This window comes from Gallinula chloropus (assembly GCF_964237585.1).
Source record: "Gallinula chloropus genome assembly, chromosome: Z".
In the NCBI taxonomy this organism is placed as follows: Eukaryota; Metazoa; Chordata; class Aves; order Gruiformes; family Rallidae; genus Gallinula; species Gallinula chloropus.
The window spans coordinates 34,766,876-34,793,101 of NC_140089.1; the positions used below are offsets into that span (position 1 = coordinate 34,766,876).

Here is a 26,226-nt window from a genome sequence, read left to right on the forward strand (position 1 = left end):
TGCATTCTTACCAGTTGACCATCCACTATTCCACAGGGAATGCCAAGCAAATGCTTTGAATGTACGAATTTAGTTAATTAGACCAGAGCCAAAATGTAGTAGCATAGACCTGAACAGAAAACTGAACACATTTCTTTCTCAGTTTCCAAAAACTCCAGGAGTGACACTGACAGTCATAAACCTACATGCCAGAGGTCTTTTTCCACTACCTAAAAATACCTCAGTATCTGGAGTTTGGCACACAGACTTTACACAACACAGGCGAAGAGCAGTGGGAACACAACACAGCTACATATCTATGAGAGCTTTCCCGCTCAAGTAAATAAAAAAATATGCAGGAAGGGAACAGTGGATAGAGACTGGGTGTGCAGAGTTGCTGTGGTGGTTTAGCCCTGGCTGGACTCCAGATGCCCACCAAAATCAGTCTATTACTCCCCTTCTTAGTTGGACAGGGGAGAAAATACATATTAAGAGGCTCAGGAGTCAAAATAAGGACAGGGAGAGATCATCCTGTCATCGAATGACATGGGCAAAACAGACTCAACACAGAGTGAAGAAGACAGAAACCACCTAATTTATTACACTACACTACAAAGAACAGTGAAAAACCAGAGACAAAAGCATGACCAGATCTTAAAACAAACACAACCAGATCTTAAAACACTTTCCCCACCACCACTCCCTTCTTAGCAGACTTTAGCCAGGATTTTGCTCCCTTCTTCCCCTCTGTTCACAGTACAGGGGGGGCAGGGACTGGGGAGAATGGGGTTCTTGGTAGCACCTTCCTCCCACCCCTCCATTCTAAGCAGACTTCCCTTTAGCCATGATCTTGCTCCCTTCTTCCCCCTGCTCGCAGCACAGGGGGGCAGGGACTGGGAAAAAATGGGGTTCTCAGTTACTTCTTCATGAGTTGTTTTCCTTTTCCAGATCTTAAAACACCTCTAACTTCCCCCGCTCCCTTCTTAGCAGATTTCACTCTAGTCATGATTTCACTCCCTTCTTCCCCCCGATTGCAGCACAGGGGGAGAGGGACTGGGAGATGGGGGCTTCAGTCAGTCCCTTGCAAGTTGGTTTCCTTCTCGGCCAGGGCAGGGGGGAGGGCATTCATTCCACACCCTCCCCCTGCTGCACCGTGGGGTCTCACCCATGGGAGACAGGCCTCCACAAACTTCTCCAACGTGAATCCTTTCCCACAGGGCTTTATCTCTTTATCACAGTGCCTCTCAGTCCCAGTCCTCCACAGGACTCCAAACCTCCCCCCAGCAAACCTGTTCTGACGCAAATATTTCTCACTTATCTCTGTGTCTCTGATTCTCCTCATGGCTGCAAGTGCTGGCAGGGGCTTGTTCCAACGTAGGGTCACCACATCTTCTCTATGTCTCCACCTGCTTCATCAGGCGTGAAGCCCCTCCACGGGTTGCAGGTGGGGTCTCGGCCTTTTCCATGGGTTTCTCCACAGGCTGCAGGGGCATCTTTCTCTCCGGCACCTGGGCCGCCTCCTCCCCTGCCCTTTCCCAGCCTTGGTGTCTGCCCAGCTGGTTACATCTTCTCGCTCCCTTATCTGGTGACAAAATGCAGCTGCTTCCGGGTTGTTTTCTCCTGTATGTGACTCTCAGAGGCGCCATGACTGTCTCTCAGGCCGCAACTTTGGCCTTGAATTGTCCGAAGTTTACACTGAGGCTGGCAGAAAACTGTAACCACTGCTTAAAGAAACCGTCTCAGCCGCACAGCCTCACAAAACTGCAACAGTTGCTTTTGGTAATAATTACAGCAACAGACAACAGTGTTACTTTTTTGCTGTTTTCTTTTAGCACAGATAAAATGTTTCCTCAGAGTTTTCTTTAACAGTCATGAGATTATCACAGTTGGTGCAACAGATGTTGGTCTCCAGGAAGAAAGGCCTGATCCTGTAAAACCTGCTTTCTCATGTGCAGACCCTTTGAAATCAGTGGGATTTATGTAAATAGGGATTTGCAGGATTAGGTCTACAGTCTAGAGAGTCTGCAGTACTTCAGTCATACGTGTTCTAGTTTTGTTGCCTGGGAACCCAATAGACAAGAATAGCTCCTGAACAGGCCAGGCATCCTTCACAGCAACAGTGCGAGTCTGAACACAGTCCTTGCAACATGAATTCAGCTTCATACTACTGTAAACCATCCCCTCCTGAAGTCAAACAAGGTTCAAAGAGATCAGACCTGATCCCTATTAATGTACAAAATACACAAATGCCCCTTCCATCTACAAAACTGGAGGGGAATAAATTAGGATTATTGTAGCTTTTTATTACTTTATTTATTACTTTTTTCCTAAATGGAACACAACAGTGGATATGCATATTGACCTTTCCCAACATCAAAAACTGGAGCCATATAGAGTAACTTTGGGTTGCTATGGAGACAGAAGGTGAGAAACTACTATCCAGAAATCAACAGACCTGTCTAGTGCAGAGGTTTAAAATCTGGTGCCACTGGCAATGGACAATGGACACCTCCCCCCTCCTCACAGCCACTCTTGGCACTCTCCACTGCACCCCTGCCCTCTCCTGCCCAGCCCCATATGCATTGTTTACTCTCACCTCATCCACTCCTTGCATCCCCCAGGTTCTAGCAGGAGCTGGGCTACTGACGCAGCTTCCATTGGCAAGGAGGCACACAGAGCCCACAGGCTCCAAGCAGCCAAACAGCAATAGAGTTCAAGAAAGATATGGGTGGTAGCTGTCTCTGTGGAAGCTGGAAATGCTGGCACATTTACTCATCACCTGTGCTGTCCAGCGATGCAGTTACTCCAATGCTCAGGTTTCTGCCACCCAGGCAATGAGAAATATGCCAGCAGGCACTGGTGAGGCTGTACCTCAGATACTGTGTTCAGTTTTTGGACCCTCACTACAAGAAAGATATTGAGGTGCTGGAGTGTGTCTAGAGAAGGACAACAAAGCTGGTGAAGGGTCTAGAGCACAAGTCTTATGAGGAGCACCTGAGGGAACTGGGGTTGTTTAGTCTGGAGAAAAAGGAGGCTGAGGGGAGACCTCATCAGTCTCTACAACTACCTGACAGGAGGTTGCAGTGTGTGGGTGTTGGTCTCTTCTCCCAAGTAGCAAGCAATAGAACAAGAGAAAATGCCCTCCAGTTGTGCCAGGAGAAGTTTAGGTTGGATATTAGGAATAATTTCTTCACCAAATGGGCTGTCAATCACTGGAACAGGCTGCCTGGGGAAATGGTTGAGTCATCACCCCAGGAGGTATTTAAAATACACATAGATGTGATGCTTGGTGACATGGTGGTTGGACTTGGCAGTGCTAGGTTAAGGGTTGCACTCGATGATTGTAAGGGTCTTTTCCAATCTAAATGATTTTGTGGTTCTGTGTGCCTCTTTCAGATAGGTCATGTGCTAGCAGTGATACTGAAACTAGCTTTGAACACCAAAGCAAGGCATCCCTGTCAATAAAAGACATAACTACTAGGATGTGGGACATGCACCATTCCCTCAGACTGGAACCTACATATCAAACACCACATCAGATGCAGACAGACATATATATTGACGTAGGCATGCATATATTATTGTTAGAAAATGCATGTATAAATGAGAGAAGTTCAGATGAGGCTGCTATGGTTACTCCAGCAGGCGTATTTTTTCCAGAGTATGTCCACATCATCCTGTGGGGAACCTACAGGAGCAGTGTATATACAGCATCATGAAGATGCCATATGAATGTAATTTTGCTGCTTTCAGGACCACCATGAACTTGCTTAGACCTCGCCATGATATATTTACATCTCACTGTGTTCTACCGTACAGGTGAACTTCAGCAGAATTCAATTTTAAAATTCTATAGCTTTTTTGGCAACTTATATCTAATCAGATTAATTGGTAAATTCTGTTCTGTACATTCTGTACACCTGTTTCCAGAGCATAAAAGGAAAGTCAGGGACTTCATACATAGGCTTGCTACAAAACTGTTGTTAACCACTGCTTCCCAAAAAACAAACCATAATTATTACTCTTCAGTGGTCATATCTACATGATGTAATATTGTTGGTTTATACTGTCTCTCCTTAACTGCATCTGCGGGGTCTCAGACACAGGGTGCCTATCAATGGCAAGAGAAGTGTTATCAGCACATGGAAGACAGAATATCTGATTGTACCATGATACAGAATTTAAGAAAAAGTCTATGTATAGCCTTCTCCGTAGGTTCCTCACCAGATGGAATAGGGAGTTCTGTGTTAATGCTCATCCTACTGTGAAACGCGTCAGCAAGCCCAAGTTACCATTAATATGGCTTGAATTCTGACAAGGTCAAACTGGATGGACTATATTTAAAAACACTTTTATCTTACTGCAATAGGATAATGTCTTCTAAGACTATATACTGCAGGAACATAAGACTCTTCTGCTGATTTAACCCAGGCTCAGAAGCTAATGCTTTGCACCATACTTCAAGTTAATTACTGCTGAACAATGCAGAAGAACAGCACAGAACTCCACCAAAGCACCAAGAGAATTAGTATGCCCTTCTGATCAAAGAAAACCAAGTAGGCTATGTCCAGGAAAGCAATTACAAAACCACAAAAGTCAGACACAAAGTTCAGGTGATTTTATTTGTGAAGTCAAAGCTCAGGAAAGGCGCAAATTTGACTACTGCATGAACATTGGACCCTGAGGTTACCAAGGACATCGGGAGACTCTGCTGGACAACTTGATCAGGTTTTTGGTAAATGCTTCCTAAACCTGTCCTTGACAAAAATAACAGATTCTTTACTCCCAGTCTATACTGCCCTCCATCATCAGAAAGTTACGGTTTAGTTGGGCTTTTTTAACACAGTCTTTCCTGATGAAACGTTAAGCCTTTACTTCTTGCCCTACCTACAAGGAAGGCTAATCAGAAACCTTGAAAGTTTCTGGATGCCTCCAAATAATCCACAACTTTTTTGCATGTGCAGCACCCCAAACTAGACAGTGTTGAACATTATTACACCATAACTTCTTTCAGTTGGAGACAATTAGTGTTGTGTGAGTACTTCTAACAATTGTTGCAACGTCATTCGAGATCTTGGATCACGCTACTGAGTGATCAGTATCACTATTTGACTCTGCAATGATCCTAGTCCTAAACCTGAAATACGTCTTGGAAAGTACAGGCTTTACATCACACGAATGTTGAAGGACAAACAATAGATTAATTGCTGGCCCTAATGCTGTGTTTCTGAGTGCTAAGAAGTATTCCAAATGTTCCAAAAAGGATTAATGCAGTATAACAAGTCTATTTAATTACTGAAAGACCAGTGATCCTCATTTTACAATAAGCAGCTTTTCCTTTATTTAGAGGCTTTAAATAGAACAGAAATCATTACGATACAACTATAATTCTTGTCCCAGAATATTCAAGGTATAGCAGCAATATATTGAAAAAAATCTGAAAGGCCAGGGAGGGAGGACTATATATGCACACTACATTTGTGTACAGCAATGCAAGATTAGGCACGCACTTGAAAATACACCACCACTTCTCACTCTACCTAAAATGATAGGAATGATTTTTATGCTCTATGTAATAATGTGGTATCTGTTTCCTTAACTTAAAAAAAAAAAAGGCAACAATTGAGCCAGTTAGACTAATTACACATAGCTTTTCTTTTTCTTTTTTTTTTAAAGTTCCTCAGGTTTAATAAAATTAAAGAAGTCCATGACTTTACAGATGACCAAATTGCAGGCAGTGAACTCACCTATGAATGTGTATGTGGTAAAATCACAACTTGATATAGATTACTTTAAATTATGTGTCTGAATCTAGACAGCCCAATCAATTTTCCAATTCTCCTTTCTGCACTAGCTGGTTATTCTTTAACTGGAAGATAAACAATAGAATAACTTTTGATGTTAACCCTCAGCTAGCTGTAAATTGCACTGTTCAGTATTGCCTGGGGAAAGTGCATGAACAAATTTCTTTTCATTTTTATAAATTAATGTAATTTCCCACTCTGAGAAGTAGACACAGTAATTTTGTAGGTGTTGATGTTATAGCTGGCCCATTACCAACCCTGAAATATCATCATAAAGAAAGGAATGAGGAAAGCAATGGCTTAAGGAGTAAAATTAGATGGCACACTGTGTCCAAAAATCACAAGTTACTAGTTAAATATTCAGAAGGGTTTCAGTACAATCAGCAGGGGTTTCAGGCAAAGGCAGGCCCTCCAAGACCATGACCCTGGACTAACCCCTGACAAACCAACAGTTTTCACCTCAGCTGCATCACAAACCAGACCTGACCAAGTCTGGGAGATGAAGATGTATGACCAGCATATTCCAGATGCAAGCACGCCATTACATTAGCTCAGGTTCCATCTCACACCTTGGCTCCTGACCACCCATCCCCCTCCCCTGAGGGTGTGCTCTGGTCTGAGCTGAATCACAGAATCACAAGGTTGGAAAAGACCTTTAAGATCATCAAGTCCAACCATTCCTGTCCTATGCTAAACCATATCCCTAAGTACCTCATCTACCCGTTTTTAAACACGTCAGGGATGATGACTCAACCACCTCCCTGGGCAGCCTGTTCCAGGCCCCAACAACACTTTCAGTAAAATATTTTTTTCTAATATTTAATCTAAACATGCCCTGGCACAGCTTCTTGCCATTTCCCCTTGTCAAAGCTGCTGGCCCATTTGACTGAAGAACCTGTGTTCAGAGTGGAGAGAGGGATGGAGAATCTGAGCCCAGATTCTGCAGACACTGCAGATGCCTCCTCCCTGGTGGGCCAGCTGGGTGAGCACACACACACTACTGCCCATGATGATTGCTTCTTTTATCTTCCTCTCTATAGTATTTTTTCCCTTCAGTTAGGCAGACAGCTGTCTGAGCACACCAAAGTCCCTGAACTGCGGTCCCATCCTGAAGGGCCTGCCCTGTCCAAGAAGTTGACTGAGCACAGTTGACCAAGCAGTGCTCCCACCACAGACAACGGTCTCCTGTGGCAGGGAGGTTATGCTGTTTGGTTTCTCTCCAATGCTCTCCCCCACCAAGCAGTACCACCACAGGGCTTGCGGTGGAGGAATGCTTTGTGCCAGCCCTCCCTGCTTGGGCAGGTTTCTTCCGTCTGGGCACGAGAAAAATGGGTAAAACATCTCTTTGCAGCACAGAGCCTACTTGGGGGCTGGGCGCTGGCACGTGGATTTTGCTTGCAGTGAAATACGGGAAGGGTTATAACTTTTCAGCCAGTGCCTATCTCAGTCTTTTGTAACCCTGGCTGAGGCAGAGCTTCAGCAAGCGGTGCTCCCTCTCCCTGGGACCAGAGGCACAGACAGATGGAGCAACCTGCCTGCCGTTACCCAGGGAGCTGTGGCAGAGCTGGTGACCAGGTCTAAGACCTGGAAGTCCTCACATCTAAACACTGAGTAATACTTCACTTTGCCGTCACAATGATAGCATTCAAGCTCCCTGAGTCAGCATTCCCACCCTCTTCCTTCAGAGGAACCATATAACCGCATCAAAAATCACACCTGTATCGTGGAGTTTCACACTGAAAGAAAAGGTTTGGTCATTTGCAAGTGCAGAGGAATGTTGTGTGTACACATACAATCTGATTTTTTTTAATAAAAAATTAACAGGGTGATGGAGAGATCAAGTGGACTGCGGAAATAAAAGCCTGATCATACACTGTAGAAGTCAGTGCTGTGAAACATGTTTTAAATTAAGTCTATTTGACTGAATAAATCTAGTTTTGTATATCGGTACCAGCACACAAGCTTTCTTAACCAAGCAAGGCTGCATCATGTCATCAGGTTTTCAACCCATCCAGTCACCGCTTCCTAAAACTGTGGCACAACGCAGCAGATGATTAGACATAATACCCTTCTCAAAAAACTAAACTGTCCTAACAGTCAAATTGCAGCTAATTACAGGGAGCACAAAGCCTACAGCAAGAAGCTGACATTACCATTGGGGACATTGATGGTAGGCAGCCTGTCAGGATATAGGGCCAATGACTGCCTCGTCTGCTACTTAATTCTTAAGGACTTAATTCTTTCCTGCAGAAACAAAGCGTTTCACCAAAACTATTTTTTTTAAAAAAAAAAAAAAGGAAAAAGAAAAAAAAGGCAAAAGAAGGTAAAAGAAGGCAGAAAAGATTGCTTTTTCTCCCCTTCTGATGAGTTTAGATGCTGCATCAAGCATAGCGTGTAAAGTCCTTTGCTTTAGAGACCACAGTTGCTCTTGAGTACAAGCTGGGTCAACAATGGTTTGGTACTAAGGAAATCAAACAGTCAGACTGACATGAAATGCTCCTCCATTTCATGGCAAAAATTTACTTTCATCACTTCTTTTTTCATAAAAAGTGGGGTGCATACACATTACATATTCATCACAAAACATTTTCAATGTGGAACGTTCTTCCCAGCACACCCCACTTGAACATTGCTCCCAGTAAAATAGGACTTGCTGAGACTGATGGTGCTTGTCCACACAGTGAACCCATGCACCTCAACAGAAGATAAATGCCCTGCAGCCTGAGAGAAGTTGCAACTTCTCTCCAAACCCTTACAAACCCTCTCAACACCTCTTCTATTATGAAGGGCTGTCAATTTGTTCCCATCACTGTCAGCAGACAAAAGCTGGTGACACCAGTAAGGAGCACATCTAAGGGAGGACAAGGCCACTCCAGAGGAACACTGTGAAACCCGCTGGGGTGTAAATTTAAGGCTGAGGTCTTCTTGTCAGGGGTTACCACAAGGAAGCAAAGGAAGTGGCACGGCTGCTGAACAATGGATAGGTCAAGCAGTTCGCAGCCATTTCATGACCCAAACAAGTCAAGATCAAGAGATTCAGGTAGCAACTTGGCCTGGGCATGAGTTACAGCACAAATGAATTGTTTTAACAAATCGGCTTTGGTCAATTAAACCTAACAAGACATGCTGCATCACATAGCAGGGTTCTTGACACTAAGGCCAGAAGCTGAGGCCAGCCTCGTAAAACACGTCTTTTAACATGGCATAACAAATTTAAGGTAATCCGTCCAGAAACTGCAGATGTCAGAATAATAAAATACAAGTTGTCTTGCCTAGAAGATGTTTTCACAGTTTTAAATTAGGGACACTGGAGTGTAGTCATCCTTTCAAGACGACTGGCATCGGAAAACTGATGCTGCCGTAAATATACTCACTATCTCTCAGACACAAGGCACTGCTGTAATAATCTCCTAAACAAATCCTAAACATTTCCTTGTTAGTTGCTTCATCAAAAAAAGGGTGAAAATGGTTTGGCATTTTAGGCCAATGTAATTCGCAGCCAAAAAATATATACTCAGTAAATACTTTAATTGTATTTATTTTCTAAAGACATGGAGTTTGTAATTACTGGATTTTAATGTGTGCACACTTCCTCTGTTCTACTTTAAAGAAAAATTCATAATTCTTTGACATCTTCTCAGAAGATAGCTTGTGAAGGGTATGGCAGAATAACTGGCTAGAAACGAAATGACAATGCTACATTTAAGATAAACAGTTCATACTTATTTTTCACTTCTTTACATTCATCCTTTATGGAAATACATATAGTAACTCAGGTTAATATGACTTGAAGATTGGGAAGATAAATGCATAACCAGACCTAAATGTTTAATATTCTCAATTGTCAAGTAACTCCAACTAATGCAGAATATACTTATTTGTGAACAGCATTTGCATCAAACCGGTATCAGAAAACATTTTTTTTTCACCCTAATTTCTTAACGGACACACTGAGTTTCCCAAACAGAGCTCACTAACTCTCCATTCTTGCCCTTGGTTTTCCTTTTCAGTCTCTAAGGAAGAAAAGGGGAACCTTTTTGTTCAATTTCCATGTGTATTTTTCCAGGGGGGGTGGGGGGGAAATAATTAAGAGCCCACTTAAAGCCATAGAGATGCCTTTAGTGAAGGTGCCTTTATGAAAAGACACTGGAAAACATAAAAGTTTCCCTTGTACTCTGGAGACAGGCGGTTACTGTTAAGAAGTGCAAGGTTTCTCCAAGGGAAAAGAACACTTAATGGTTGAATGGGCTTCAGCTAAGCGTTCGCACCATGCTTTCCCGAGTGCCATACGACAGCAGTTTCTCCGTATTTCTATTTCTTAGAGTAAAAACAAAAATAGTTTAAAAGGTCCCAAACAACATAAGTAGCTAGGAGAAAGCTAACATTCAAATTACCCTGATGTCCCTATAATTTTAAGTTGCCTTCTTGACTTGAAAAGGAGCATGGGGCAAGAAGGATGTAACACACAGGAGTCACGGGGCGTAAAGGCAAAAGCTCTGGTCCTCAGGCTAGCCAAAAAAACATCTGAAACACTATTACTGACAAACACACTTTAGACTGTCAGCCCTTCCTCAGAAAGAATCCCTCACAAAAGCCAAGTCTGAAGTGCCCAGCTCCCACCAACTCTGAAAAAAGTCACACACCAATAATGAGGTTCCTAAGGAATGGGTAAAGAAATATATTTATTTAAAATTCAAAAAGCGCAACATAATTCAGAAAAGAACAGAACCTCTCTGAAAAGGAGAGTTTGGTGGGGGGAGAGTGTTACAAAGTAATCTTTTTGTAAATAAAAAGGGGGGGTGGGGAGGGGTGGGGAGAAGATTAACAGCTGTGCCAGAAGAATGTTCCAAACTTCACAAACAACTCACTGCTCTCAGACAGTACAATATACACACCCAAATCAACCCTCTTTTCTCTTGGACAGAGCTAATAATCTAAGATTTACTTCCCCTTTACTAGCTTCTGAGCCTTTCAAACCTCTTCCAATCTGGGTTTCACTGCCCTGAGCCAGGTTTTTAGCAACTGCTTCTAGAAGTTCCACCAGAGGGTTTTGGGGTTTTTTTAAAAAAAAAAAAAAAAAAAGAAGAGAGTAAAATCACGAAACTTTCCTGTAACGAAGAACATCTTGTTTGGCACGAGTCGAACAAACTAGCTAATCAGACTGACCTTCTTCCTTTTCCACATTCATTTAGCATTTGGAAAGTGACCCCAGACAAGGCATTTCTTCTTCACCCCACAATGGCAGGAGCAACCCTATTAAGTGAAGTTAGCCATTTAACTTGATCTTGAGATCATCCTAGCTCGGTGATTACAGCAAAGCAACATACCACCTTGCTGCTGAGACCGGAATGTAGTGCTTTGGGAAGCCTCTTCAATTACTGCTCTTGGCCCTGTGGTATGCCGGTCCAAGGACCAAAGCTTCAGAAGGCCATGAGTCCTTGATATACAGAAGGCCACCAGTCCTTGAGATAGCTACATTGCTGTAGCAGCAGTTGGGGGGAGGAGAAGGAGAAAAAGCAAAGAAGGGAAAACTAAAAAAAAAAAAAAAAAAAAAAAAAGAGCAGACTTGAAAGCAATCTCCTGCAATAAACTTTGAAACCCAACCTGCAGTGGTATTTAGTGTTTAATTATTTTAATGACATTTTCACACTTACAATCAATCCAATATGCATCAAAATTAAGAAAATTAAAACATAAATCTCTGCTGTTATTTGAAGTATTTTCTTTATGAATTTAGTGGCCTTATTGATTGCTTAAAAGCATTTTTTTGTTCACAGTATTGTTCTTCTGTCTGAAACCACTGTGAAACAAGAATCTTCTCTTTTCTATTTTCTTTACTGCATAGCTTCTTGCTGTCAATATAGATGTCATTCATAAATTAACACTGACCTCTACATTTTCAACTAGTTGCACAGAATTTATTTAACCATAAGCCTATTTTTTTCTTAAATGCAATTAATATCATTTAACCTCATGAACATTACTCCCCTTGGTGTATCGGGTAAGAAAAACCAGAACAAGCTAAAAGCTCCTTTCTAAAATGTGTGTGTGTGTGTGTATTTCATTCCTGACTGTAACAGGAAAATTAAATAGGGAAAATTCCCCTTCCTTTCTCACAAGCCTATCAAACGGCCTGGAACCTTGCTCTGAGGGAAACTGAAATTAGAAAGAATTTTAAAAATACACATTTTGAATTCTTTGGATCTACTGTCCAAACGTCAGTTCACACAGACATGTTCAGGAAAATAAAAATTGATGGGTGACCTTTTAAAATGCTTTAATATCCAACATCTTCAAAAACAATGTATCTATCATTGTCAACTGAAGGACATTATTACGCCCATATATATACCAAATTAACCTCCATCTCCTAATGACGAACGCCTTTTTTGCCCATAATTTTCAGTCCACTAGAGACACCTGACAAAGTAGTCACCCAAAATTTTACATCAGAAAGCTAGAAAAGAAAGCAGTTGACTCAAGAAAGTGTTGTTTGGGGCTTTTTTAAATTGTATTTTCCGCATGCCTGAATGGACCGGAATTGTTAAAAGTTCTAAAAAAGGTTTACTATTCCCTATCGTGTTCCTAAACTACAAAAAGCTCCTGTCACCTGAGAGCAGATAAAATATAAATTCATGGCCTTTCGATTCAAAACTGAGATTTAGCACTAGGGATCAGCGTACCATTTCACTGTGTCAGTAACAAGCTCCTAGAGCACCGAGGTGCCTTTAGGTACAGGCAGTAATACACTCTTATTTCCTCTTATTCCCGGTGTAACTAAATAATTTGCTGTTTTAATTCCAGCAAACTACCTTGTACCCTGATATATCCTCCTGCAAAGCGGGTAGAATGTTCCGCTGTACGTACCCAGAAGGAGACAGATCACTGCAGTTAACAGAAACAGGGACAATGGGCACCTCCGTGGATTGACCAATACTCCTACGCCTGATGATGGGGGGTTTTTACCCCCATTACCTGCGCGTGGAAGCATCAGCGCACGCAAGAAACGCAAGCATCAGACGGGAATGGTTGGACTTGATGATCTTAAAGGTCTTTTCCAACCTTCTAACTCTGCGATTCTGTGAAGCCCTCGCCCAAAAACACTGCTGGGTGGTTGTGACACCTACAACATATGGCCGTCCTATGACTTAATGCAGAAAGGGGACTCTCTTGAAACACAGCTTTGATCGTGGTTTGAAGCGCGACTCCTTCCTTGCCCTCGCAGCAAACTAAGCGAAGCAGTTTTATGTCTGAAAGCGGCTGGAAATGTTACTGCAGTGTCGCCCAGTTCATGAGTTTCCTACGCTTACTAATTGAAAGCCAAAGTACGGCACTGAAATGACCCCGCCAACCCCTTCTAGAATTTGAGCTGCCTATAAAAATGAGTTCCCAAAATTAAAAAAAAAAAAAAAACCAGATTTTTTAAAAAATCTGCATAAGGAGACAGAGCCACTGACACACAGGAGTTCGAACGGTTCAGATGTACCCCGACTAAACAAAAAGAGGCACCGCAGCATACCTGCTCCTGGGAGGAGGCCAGGCCTTCCCCAGACAGTGCCCACACCTTGCCGGGGCCGTCCTGAGCAACGAAGCGGGACCCTGGCCGCGCCATGGGCTCCTCCTCGCCGGCGCTGCGCGAAGGTGAACCGAGCTCAGAACCAATGGCGGGTGCGGCGCTCGGCACCCCAGATGAGATCATCACCTCAAAAGGCGTTTATGAGCAGCACAAAGCATGCTGCTCCCTTCACCAACACCACTCCCCCCACCATCCGCCCCCAACCTCGGCACGGCACGGCACGGCCGGCTGCCGGCGGGAGACGCGGGGTGTCCCCGGCGGGGCTGCCGCCCCCCGTGCCCCAGACCTGCAGCTGTCCCGCCGGCGCGGCAGGAGGGTCCCGCATGAAGTTCTCCCTCACCCCAACCTCGGCTGAAGAAGCCAGCCCGCACCCTCGCCCTCCCCCTTCTCTTCCTTTGTCTTTTTATTCCTGACCGCCACCCCCCCCTTGCCCGCTCCCTCCCCGCTCTCCCCACCACCACCCCCCCGGCCCCCCCCCCACGCCCGCCTTCGCCCCCCTCCCGCAGGAGACAGGACGTCGTAGTCAGGCGATTCAAGGAGTTCAGGCAGGCCAGGTTTCCTTCTGTGCAGCCCTTTGGGTAGAGCTGCTAATCCTTCTTATTAATTAACGAGATAATAGCAGTTAACCGGAAAGCAATATTAATGCTAACTATCTAGGAAGATTCCAACAGAAATGATTTAGTCTTTTTGCCGATTTCCTGGTAACAAAGTAATGCAGCTGGGGGGGGGAATCTGTGGCAGCATCTCGGGAGTTTAAGAAGTTAAAAAACCAAGAGCGCCTGAACAGCATCAAACCAAGGACATCTGCATCTATTTTCTGCCCTCTGTCTTGAGGCGTTTAAAAGATCCTCCCTTCCCTCAACTTCGGAGTTTATTAACAGCTGGGGATGCAGGCTCCCCCCCCCCCCCCCCCCCCCCAATTATATCACTCTTACACAAGGACAAAGGAGAGTGTAAACAGTAACATGACTGATCTGAGAAATGTACCCTGAGAGTCACATGCATTAAAAACACTTACAAATGTTTACCATTCGCATGTACCATCGCTTCAGTCCTTTAAACTCCAAAAGCGTTTCTCAAGGTCTACTATTCAGCATGCGCTGAAATACCTAACACCACGTTTGCCTTTTATTTCTCCTGAATTTAAAAAAAAAAAAAAAAAAAACCAGCAGAGACAACACGGGGATTAGGAATTCTGCAGACGAGGCACATTGCTGTAGATATTTTATGTTTCAGGAAAAAAAAAAACAGCAATGCCATTTTAATTTTTTTCTTTCTTTCTTAGCCATTGTGCAAGAGTAAGTAAAACATCTATCGGAAGAAGGGGGTTTATATTATCTTGGTTCTGTTGCAGCAAACAAGTACTGCAGCTTTCATTCACTGATTGTCAAAAACTTTCCAATGTGCCCACTGCAATGCGGATGCCAACCAACGAATCAAAGGCATTCAGCAACTAGACAAAGAGGGTCTGATGCCAACCTCGGTGCCACTGGCAACCATTATTGGCATCAAGCACATTGTCTGCCTTTTTTTTTTTCCCCTCTCCTGGCACTCGACAAACAAAATGGCGGTTCTTGTAGCAACGGGAACACAGCATAAGCGCTGCACTGAGTCAAATGCCGTCAAATGATTTTATGGACTGAGATGCATCTCGTACCAAACGATAGACACTTTCTGATGCCTGACAGGAGGGGGGAAAAAAAAAAAACCCAGAAGAAAAAGAAAAAGAAGACAGTTTTGTCAACAGAAACAACATTCGTGCCATTGTCGAGGTTTAGTCTTTTTAAAAACTGGGGGGATGGGGCATGTGGACCTGATACACACAAACAGAGCCCTGTAGATGTGTGTTACGATTAAGAATTATTTTGATGTTAAACATTCATCACGGTGCGTACTTCCCATTTTCTTCCTCCCTTTCAGTCAAAGGAGCAGCATTGAAACCTGCGTGAAGCCCCCCCACCCCTACAAGAGAATAGTAGAAAGAGAAAAGGGGGGAAAGAAAAAGATATCAAATTCTGGGGGAGACAAGCAAAAAGTAGAACCAGATGAAGTTGGTCAATGACAGAACTTCATAGGTTGGTCCTTACTTCTTCTTTCAAGGCAGGCATGGAAGTAGAAGCCCTTTTTATTAAGAACTGAAAGGATTATTGACACTTCTAGATCTGGAAATTGTCAATATATTGTAACATTACTCTGCACTGCAATGCGGATGCCAACCAACAAATCACAGGCATCCTAGGCTAAACAAAGAAGGTCTGATGCCAATCCTGGTGCCACTGGCAACCATCACTGGCACTCAAACTATCCTTCCTCCTCTTTTTTTCTCTAATCTTCTTTTTTTTAAAGCAAGAAAAAAACAAAACTACTTGGCCCCTTTATTCATTTTATCTGCTAATTCCTTCTTCATATTTCGTTCAGGGATTTAATTGTTTCTATGTCTCCGCTTAGTTTTTACATGATACTATTAGACTGGTTATATATTCTAAAAGAGAAATAAAAAGCAAAATGGGCTCTGCATAATGCAGCATTTTGGTTGACTTCATGCTTATCTTTTGCAAAGCCTGGTGCTCTTAATCAAGAGCACTACAAAGTGCTACAATTAACCTGCTTTCAATGAGGATAGAGAATCAAAGTTTGACAAAATGAGGAAAAAATACAAAGATAACTTAATATGACTTCTTCAAGGAGAGAGCCAACAGATGTTAATGGAAGATTTACTGTGAAGCAGCAAGACAGATAGAAAATCCACAGAGTTTACAATAAACAAAAGAGTCTACTGAGAGTGACTTGGTACATAGAAATTAGCCAGCTTCGTCTTCCAGTATATTCTCAAAGTAGTATCATGTTAACTTTGAAAGTTATAAAATTATAGCATGCTTATCTCACTTCTAATTAGACCAAGATTTGCTTGTTTGTTTGTTTTAAATCATATTCCCAACCCATTTTAAACAATAAAATCAGCTATGCTCTGCAATTCCTTCTCCCACTTCAAGTTACTGGCTTCCAACAACTTAAAAGTTGACAGTGTGTAAGAGTACTCTGACCCTAGCTTCTTCGACTCAAGAGCTACTTAAACTGTTTTGCCTCTCTTTGTAGTTTTGACTTTCAAGACAGGTAAACCCATTAGTATTAATCAGTAAGCTACGTATCGCAATATATACATTCAAAACGCCATTTCACCTTTTCTTCACAGGAGGAGTTTAAAGGTACAAATTATTTGTCATTAAGCTATTTTCTTAATGCTTTCAGAGAAATCTTTCTTCCTGTGTTACCGGGGATGAGATTTAGCAGGCTCTGCAGCCACTTAAAAGTTGCTGCAAAATACCTAAACGTTGTCTACTGCTGTGGAGAGAAAAATACAAAAACACAAGCAGGGAAAAACAAAACAAAACAAAACAAAACCATCAACTGTATTTTTTCATTACGAATAATGATAAAATGAGACTAAAGCTGAACCCCACTGACACGTTCCCGCAAACACCAGTGCTCCGCTCGCGTGAGTAAATGCTGCAGGACAAACCCACTGAAAACAAAAAGCAGGTTGTGTGGTGTGTCTGTCGTTTCAAGGAACGAGCGCGCACCGAATGAAGACACGTGCAATGTTACTTTTCCGTTACTAGCAAAATCCATTCCACTCGTTTTTCAGTTAAATCCCGCCGTTAGGTACCGGGCATCAGATAACAGCCTGCCATCTGCCCTTCTGCAGGCCATTTCTGCCTACTACCAGGCCAAGTTGTGAAATGGCCCACCATCTGCAGCTGGCCAAACTTTCCCCAGTTGAGGTCTGCGGATAAAAAAGCTTTATTGCTGCTGATCAATCAGCAATACAAAGGCATCTGAAGGATTTTTGGTACCAGAAGGAACCAAAAATGACCCCTCAAAAAGAAAAAGCATTTCAGAAGGCTCAGATTTGGAGGGGGAGAAAAAAAAAAAAAGCCTCTACCTACTCATAGCCAGTTATGATTTGGGGGGGGGGATCCTGCCTGTAGATATTGTTACCTCATTATGCAATATGAGTAACAGGCTTTTTCATCTGATCCGTGATTATCAGGCACTCTGGTTTAATTTTCATTTTGTAAAAGTAAGTTTAAGAAGCTTTTCCATAGTGTTGCTGCAATTTTCCACATTTCAAATATCTGTCAAATTAAATTAAGTATGCAAGCGTGGCTACGAAAATACACTTTTCATGGAAAATTATCTCAAAAGATTATGAACTGGATCTTGGTTTTAAAGCACAGATAGGTAGGATGAGCTAGAGATGTAAAATACGAATAAAACATTAAGTACTGTATGCTGTAATCTTGACTACATATGGTATTTACAAAACAGTATTTCTGTGCTGAGATTATTTCATGTTTCATTTTATAGATGTGATAAAGTCTACAATTGCTCTTCAAAGTGACAGTAGGTTTATCAGCTTAAGGATGAATTCTCAGTTATTTGTAACTACAGAGACAATGATAAATATTTGTAGTATTGATTGTGGTTGTGCAGTTGCACATACCTGCATCCGTTACTAACAATGCTGACAGAACTCTATTAAATAAAAAAAAAAAAAAGAAAGAAAATTTAAAAATCACCCCACAAACTTGAAAAACGAGAGTAATGTTTTCTGGAGTGAGGACTGGAAAAACTACACAATATATTGCCACCTTTTGACAAAAGAAAAAAAGGCGGCAACTTCAGCGGAAATTAAGCACTACCTTAGCATGTCCTGCTCTCCCCTGAAAGAGAACAAGGCACGTATGTCACACATACATGTCATTTACACAGGTCTGGAGGAATGTGTGTGTAAGTATAAACATATGCATGCTGATTTACATATGGATATGTACCCACGTTACGTCTATAGACCACAGAATAATGCTTCACTGGAAGCCAGTCTGTAGGGGAAACGGGGCTACTTGGAATCAGAGTTTGACATACTAACATAGAAACACGACAATCTGCTTCCTACCTTGCTCCTGCACGTAGTATGCCAAAAACAAATCAAGCTCCTTGACTGATACTGTTATGTGATGTGGCTGGACGCAAAGTGCTGGATTTGTGCAATGTGGGGATTTCATGAGCCGCTCTCCATCCGTACTTTCCAAGGGGATGCCTTTGAACAGGATCACCATGACTAGATCCAGACGCCAGACTTTGTCAGCCTGTCGCAGGCAGTCGATTCTCCTAATCTTACCCTTCTGGTCAGGATTGGACAATACACAGCATGGGTGCTTCTTCCCAGTCACCGTGAGCACAAAATCCTCCCGGAACTCTTGGCGAATATCTTTGCGCAGCTTGGCCAGGAGCCTGGATGCCCACTTCTGTTTAATTTCAGGCTTTTCGCTAAGCAGCTCATCCTTGACTGCTCTTTCCTCGTCCTTTGACATTCGTTTCTCATGTTTTTTAAAGTACTTGCGTTTTCGAGCCTGAAGGTTGAACCAAGTATAGGCAATTGCACGGACATGTGGAAGAAGTGCCTCAATGAACGGGTGAAATTCATCCTGTGGAAAGAAGTGGAGGGAAAAAAAAAAAAAGAAAAAGAAAAAAAGAAAAGAGAAGAAAAGAAAAGAAAACTCAAAGTCAGCAAGTTCTTATAATCAAAGCAGTATCAAGAAAGGTTTCTGAAAATCTTAAAGTGAAATCCAAGATGAAGAGAACAAACACTTAAAATTTACGCAAATTTCTGCATAGCACCTTTTATGCAATCACTACCACTGTCAGGCAGCAGACAAAAAGTACAAAGAGAACAGCATTTTCCCCATATTTCACTCTTTGAAAGAACAATGTGAAGATTTTTATTTTGTATGCTTCCCCTCACTTCATCCCGCAATGCTGCAGAGACAACATCATTTAAAAGAGATGCTATCAAGATGTTTTGTTCCTGACATTTAAATATCTGAGTGAACAGCTAACATCAAGAAAAGTACCATTGCACAAAGAGGACACTATACGGTTTTAAAAAGTCTGAGCAGAAACGTTCAGAAGGCTGAGGCGAATGCCACAGTTCATTTCTCTTCTCTGTGGCACAGAAACACAAAGCATATACATGCTCAGTGCAATGCCACACAGTTCCCGCTTTTGGAGCATGCTCTCAGCAAGAGACTGCTGGTGGCACAAAGAGCATGCGCCATTAAACTTGATCCATTTTCTTATCAAACGTCCAACATTCCAGCACTGAAACAGCACCATTCCAGTGGTGGTAACTAGAGAAACCAATATACAGTAAGGGAAAGCGGGCAAAAGACACAGCGTGTCGTATACAAATCCTGAACAGAAGCTTCTGTACCTCTGGCTCTTCGGGTTTCCCTCCCACCACCCCCAAACCCTGTAAAATAAAAGTTTATGAAGTTGAGAACAAAAATTACATTTATGTTCTTCCGGTGGCTCCACCGTGGGTTTTGAAGCCCCACAGAGTCAGTTAATTTGTTAACTGATCACATGAGTGTGACAATTATTCTAAACCCCTTAAAAATCAATCTGAGTTGTACAATGAAAAATGGCAACTTGGCACAAACTTTACATTCTTTGTGTTTCTGCATGCTGTGGCAGAGTGACATTACGAGTGCACCGCTGGTCAAATGCTGCTTTTGTGAAATGCATGCAATTTATTTACAGTTCCAAAATATCCCTTTCTGTCATCTGGCTTCACCTGCATGCTCTTATCTTCTGCCTAGCAGCGATACGGATTGCATTAAGGAGGTAATGTTTAGTTGTCGTCTACAAGTACATCCTATAGCAATTAAATTAATTCTTTTTGTCTGCCTAAAGTACCATCCTACACATCCATGTTAATATCTAAATAGGCCTTTCCCAAAAACTAATGCCTCTTTTCCATGAGCAAATCCGCTGTTTAAAACAGCGCGACCTGCTTATCAAACATTAGTGTATTTCGGTTCGGAAGGAAGACCCTAGGGGAGGTGTCTTTCTTCCTATGTGAAGACATATTTAGTTTTAAATACCATGCAGATTGCTCATCATACGGAGTGGCACAGTGCAATCAAACTAAAACGGAACCTTTTTTCCTACAATTCTGTTCAAGAATACAATTGACAAACCAGTATTTTAGCTACGCTGCTAGACAAGGAATGAATTATGTTTAATCAATAGGCTGATTAACTCCATTAGGTAAAAATGATGGAAGTATAACTAATGCTCTCAATTATACAGAGTTCAGACTGCCATTGTAGGAGCTTCAGGACAAGAATTTAATATTTAAATCTTCAAATTTCAAACAAATTTCAAACTTCCCTCAATGGCAAAATCCTCACCAGATCTAGTTACCTCGCTCCCTTAACCATCCTCAAATCAAACAGAAAACAACTGAAAAGTTGCAAGGAGTTTACCTATGACTGTGTTACCTTCACAGGAAAAAAAAAACGCGGGGGGGGGGGGAGAAAACAAAAAAAAAAAAAAAGAGACAATATCAGAAGATAATTCAGGACATAAAAGATTGCATTACAGTATGATGCCTGACAAAGAGCCACAAAGGCAATAATTAAACTGATTAGTAGTTTCCAGCAGAGATTTGAACAATTCTGATACTACACTGGCACATAAAACTAGGCCATGGAAAGAGTTAAACCACAATCTGTTCTTTGTGTGGGAAGGCAATACTGCTCTGAGTAACCACAGCCCATGATAAGACTTCCCTATCTTCATACGCTTTCTGATGCCATGCTTTTTTCCTTCTCAATTATAACTACCAAAGAAAGTTTATTTTTCCTTCCACGGAAGTCATCTTAATTGAAGTATTAAAATAGTTTAAAAAAATATATAAAATAACACAAGCATAAAGACTGCATGGTGTTAAATCCTTACAATTCATTTTAGACTGAATAAAGCAGATTTACTGCAGATTTTGAAAATTCTAACAGCTGGGGCTAAAGGTGAGGCAGGGGGCTGAAGAGCTCTGAAGAAATTAAATTTTGCCCCTACACATACAATGATTTCCCCTACCTCTGAACAGACGTCAGCGTTTGTATCTTACAACTGCGATAAAATGAATGCGAAAATACTATGTCCTACTGGTGTACTGCATATCTAGTTTTCATTTTTAAGAAGAACATCACGAACTATTTTGGAATGGCTCTGCCTAGTGCCTTTAGATAATGCACACAATATTGCCAAAAATTATCTACAGCATTTTACATCTATGAAAATTTTACAGAGAAAAATCCCGCTTTTAAAAATCCAATCTGTAGTGCCTGAATGTTTCATTTTAAAAGGCGGGGGTTGCGGGGGGGGATGTGTGTAGAGGATAAAAAAACATCCCCACTCTTTTTAAAACTGTATTCAGGCTTTTCCTTTAAAATATCATTAGGCCCTAAAGATATAAAATATGTGAAAGAGTGTGAAGGAGAAACACAGCAAAGAACATCCTGTTCTAAAGCAACATTATCAGATATCTCTGAGAGATTCATTGCGCATCTGGAGTCCTTTCAAATGAAACATTACTTGACAAGAAGAAGTGCCCATAAAAATTATCCCAAATGGAGATTTGCAATTAATCACAAGGCATTCTCTGCTAAACCTCCTAAAAAGCCATCTACAGAATTTGGGGGTTTTCCCCTTAATATTCATATGGGCAAGATTGATTTATTTTTCTTTTATGTGTCAGTTTCCCATGTGCCACAGTTGATCTTACAATAAAGTGATTTACGGCAGTAAGATTTTCAAATGTCATGTCCAGTGGTTCAGGTGAACCATTGTGCACCAGCTATTTAAATTAAAATGGAAGTTACTATATAGTATCTATGTAGCTTATAAATAAAGGAACAAAATACTGGTCATCTAATGGTGATGGACAGGGTAGGCCAGGTTTTCTTTCTGAAAAAGGTAAAGGGGAAATGCAGCGTGCTTCCCCTATATTCCACTCTCACAAACTTTGTGTCAATTCATGCAAGTTTGAACTGAAGACCATACAAAAAATACACCAGGCAGAAGTCTAGAAATTTTACAGAGAAAACTTAGCGTATTGAATTTCCCTGCATGTATTTTCTCTCTGCCTAATGAAACCACATATTCTACATGGAAGAGAAAATGACAACATATTCTGAGTTTCCTGGCCCACCATAATGTAAAAATAAACCATGGCAAAAATATTGCAAGAGATCGAGCACTTAAAAGGCACACGGTAACTGCATCCTATCCTGCCTCAGCAAGAGAGATAAATGTGGTTTACACTCATTCCAAAACTGGGGTTGGGGGGGGGGGGGGCGGGGGAGGGGAGGAAAGGCACATGGGAAGGAGAGGAAAGAACCCCCTAAAAATTAAGCTGTGTTTAGCATGTCTCTATTCTTCTTTGGCATTATTTTACACACACCAAACTTTTATTGAAAGAGTGATGAGTAACATTCAAATTGCCAAGGTCTGTCTCAAAGCTGTACTTTGGATTTTAGACCTGTGCTTCAGCACTGCCTCCATGCAAGCTGTACTACTGCTTTCACAAGTAGCTCAGTCCAAACAGGTGTTGAGTGTTAGGAACTTTTACCAAAATTTCTCCTCCTGAGCATACACTACCACACTTCTCATGCATGGTGAGAGCCACAGAGATGGAGAACACAATGGAAGTAACAGTTCTGGCAGTACTACTTTAAGTCAGTCGCAACTCAAAGTAAGATTGATCTTTTTTGCTTAAATAAATAAATAAATAAATAACACAAAGTATAAAATCCCATTGCTGGTGTGATCTTAGTTTTTAATTTGCGGAGAGGAGAGATGATTTATTCAAATACCTTTATAATAGGTAGAGCAGGATTGCAAATTAAAAACAACTTGTTGTAACTGTGTTCCATGTACACTGAATGGCAGCTGTCTGTTCATGGCACATGATACAGCATGATTGTAAAATACTACAGAGAACTTATCAAGGCACAAAAGCCAGGAACTGCTGTTTGGTGTTTGTGGCTGTAGAAGTACGATGTTGTGTTTCTGCGTACACCTGAGCGCAGTATTCTAATACAGATTTGTAGAGAATGGGGGAATCTGTGAGCCCCAAAAGTAAACGCGTGGGGAAAAAAATGTCATTAGGGCAGGGAAGAACAAAATGAACTGCCCGCTGTACTAGAGGTGGCAGTGAAAAAATGCGCGCTTCCAATGCAAAGACTGCTTTCTTAAGTTGTAGTCTCGGGTTCATACTCTGGCGCAGAGCTCTCACTGCCTGTCAATAATTTCACAGGATGGACAGCCCACACAGAATTAATTTTTACTAATTGCAGATTCCACCGTAAGTAATTATTTCTGCTTGTATACCTGTAAGCATGTGCCTATCTGTTACACAAAACACTTCCTACGTGCATTGATTTCTCTTCTGAAGAAGAAATATCTCAACAGTACTCCCTCACAGCTTTGCTCCACTGCAGCTCACGTTTACTTGCTGAAAATATCCATATCTAAGTCAATCACACTTAGATGCCAAACAAAATATAAACAATAAAAAATGTGTCAGCCAAAAAGCTACAGGACTGTATCCAATCACTGAATAAGCCTTATCATTGTTTCCATCTTCATTCACAATTTATGAATACTTCAGCCCCTTTGAATTACAATGCTAATTGTGGAATAACTTAGATCACATTTATTTATTCATCGTGCAATTTATAAGCTCATCGCTGGCCGCCTAGCAAGCGTTGCGGGAGACACTACTTTCGCACACTTTCTGCGTCTTTAGCTATCTGTTGCACCAGTGTGGAAGCAAGCGGTTATCGCTTAATCAGTTTACATCACATCCTCCTAAGACAGACTTTCACAAAAGCTTCTGAAAACTATTCCCTGGCTTTACAGACCGCGTTTATTCTCGGGAACAGGCTCCGGTTCCCCGTGCGCTCGCTCCCCGTTACCGTACGCCCGGCGAGGACGCTGCTGGGGCGCCGGGGAAACTTCCCAAGTCCAGCCCCTAAACCCTTTCAGAGTCTCGAAAAACCGCGGTTTTGCCTTGGCGGGGACCCCCGCTCCCGCTGCCCCCCGCGCTGCGCTCCGCGCTGCTGCCAGCCGCCCCCCCCCCTTCTCCGCCCTCCGCGCCCCGCTCCGCCACGCCGGCCGCGGCTGCGCCCCGCTCCGTCCCGCTGACAGCCGCCGTCGGGGCTCGAAAAGCGGCCGCCTGTGCGGTTGTTAAAAGACGGTGGTCTCTTTCCCCCCTTGTTCCGGAGGATGCACGCCCGTCCGCGGGCATTGCAATTTAGCCGGGAACCCGGGGGAAGGGAGGGTGTGGGGGGAGAGAAATGCCATGCCCCTGCATAACCGAACAAGAAAATGCTGCACAGCTAGGTCATCCCCGCTCATATCGCCCTCACTGTTGGCAGGCTACATATTATTAATTAAGCATGAGACGGGATTACTTCGCACCGGCGAGCGCTCATTTTTTTGCAAAAAACAGCACTTTTCCTTTCAAACCCTTTCATTAGGCTCTGCGCAAACCGGCGGGCTGAAAAGCGAGCAGATCGTTTGATTCCAATCAAATCAATACTCCGCAAACCTGTTTTTTAGCGTAATTATACTCATTTCCATTTTGTTAACCTTTGACTTCTTATGCACCAACAATTAACAGTATTTGTCTACGAGTGACACTTTGAATGGATCTCCCCAAAACAATGGCCTGGTACAGTTTATTCCCTACTATTCCCTCCTGCGAGAGGAGTTTGGATCCGACAAGCAGTTACAACTGTGCTTTAACCCGTTACAACTACTAGCAATGACTCATTAACAACTCACATATAAAAATAATGGGGAAAAAAAAAAGAGAAACCCACGTGAAAATAAATAAACAAACAAATAAATTAAATAAAATACGTCTATACCTGAGTGAGACAGATTGGAGAATACATCATGACTTCGCTTTGAGAACACGCTGTCCGGAGAGCCCCTAAGAAAAGCCTCAAAAAGGAATAATTTCATCTATTCATTTTACAGTCATCTGAGACTCAAGAAGATGAAATCAATCAGGACGGGACTCGGTCCTGGATCACCACAACTTCACAACAAACCCCAGTCCTCCTTAAATAGCCAAAGATTCAAGTTCACTCTGTGTGCTAGATTTCCCGGGGTGAAATCCAATCTACACTTTTAACCCTCTTGTAGTCGGCGGCGCAGGAGTCTTGCTTTTGCTGCTGCTGCTGCTGGTGGTTGTTTTGCAGATGAGGGGGGAAGGACTCAAGGGGGGGGGTGGGGGTGGGGGGGGAAGGGTGGGCGGGAGGATTTTTTTGTTTGGCCTTTTTTTTTTTTAATTTTTTTTTTTTTTTTTTTTTTTTTAAAGAAGTTGTCGGCGGTGGGTTATTACGGCACTGTCACCACGTTCTCGAAAGTTCAAGGTTACAGCCCGAAGCGGAGCAGGAAAATCCCGGGGAGCGATGGCAGGCGAAAACTTCGCCGGGCAGCGACCGTGCGTGCGGCAGCGAGCCGGCACGGCGGCGGCGAGGCCTGCGGCTCCTCCGGCCGCCTCTGTCCGCTCCCTCCGCCCGCCCCTCGCTCTGCGGGTAATGGTGAGACACCGCTTCCCGAACGCCCACTCTGTAATAAAAACGATCTCCTCCTGAAAAATTTCGAACGATAAATCTCTTCCTCGCGCTCCCTCCCGATTTGCTCCCGCCGCGTGTCCGTCGCGGACCCCCACACCCCCCCACACCCCCACCCCTGCAAAACTTGGAAGTTGAAAAATTCACCGGTTACACCCTCCGGACCCCGTTCCAGCTCTCTCCCCAAATAAGACTTAAGTAATTTTTTTTTTTAATTATTTAATTACACAATCACCGCTTACACTCCTCCTCCTGCAAACACATTCCTTCTCCACCAGACACCCCCCCACACCTCCCACCCCCCCCCCCCCCTCCGCCGCCCTCCCTCTTTATTAATCACCATCGAGCGCCGCAGAAGGAACTAGCACGT

The 26,226-nt window shown here is 42.7% G+C and overlaps 1 protein-coding gene across 6 annotated transcripts in view; it reads right to left on the bottom strand.

Moving 5' to 3' along the window:
• NFIB (nuclear factor I B) overlaps positions 1-25,868 on the bottom strand; it is a 171,886-nt gene extending 146,018 nt beyond the window's left edge. For all 6 annotated transcript variants that reach the window (XM_084278713.1, XM_084278712.1, XM_084278715.1 and 3 more), the window contains exons 1-2: positions 25,143-25,868; positions 18,317-18,848 (exon numbers count right to left, since the gene is read on the bottom strand). In XM_084278713.1, the coding sequence (XP_084134839.1) occupies positions 18,317-18,848; positions 25,143-25,172 (562 nt within the window). In that variant the 5' untranslated portion in view covers positions 25,173-25,868. The remainder of the gene's footprint in view (positions 1-18,316; positions 18,849-25,142) is intronic.
• Between the last annotated feature and the right edge of the window lie 358 nt (positions 25,869-26,226).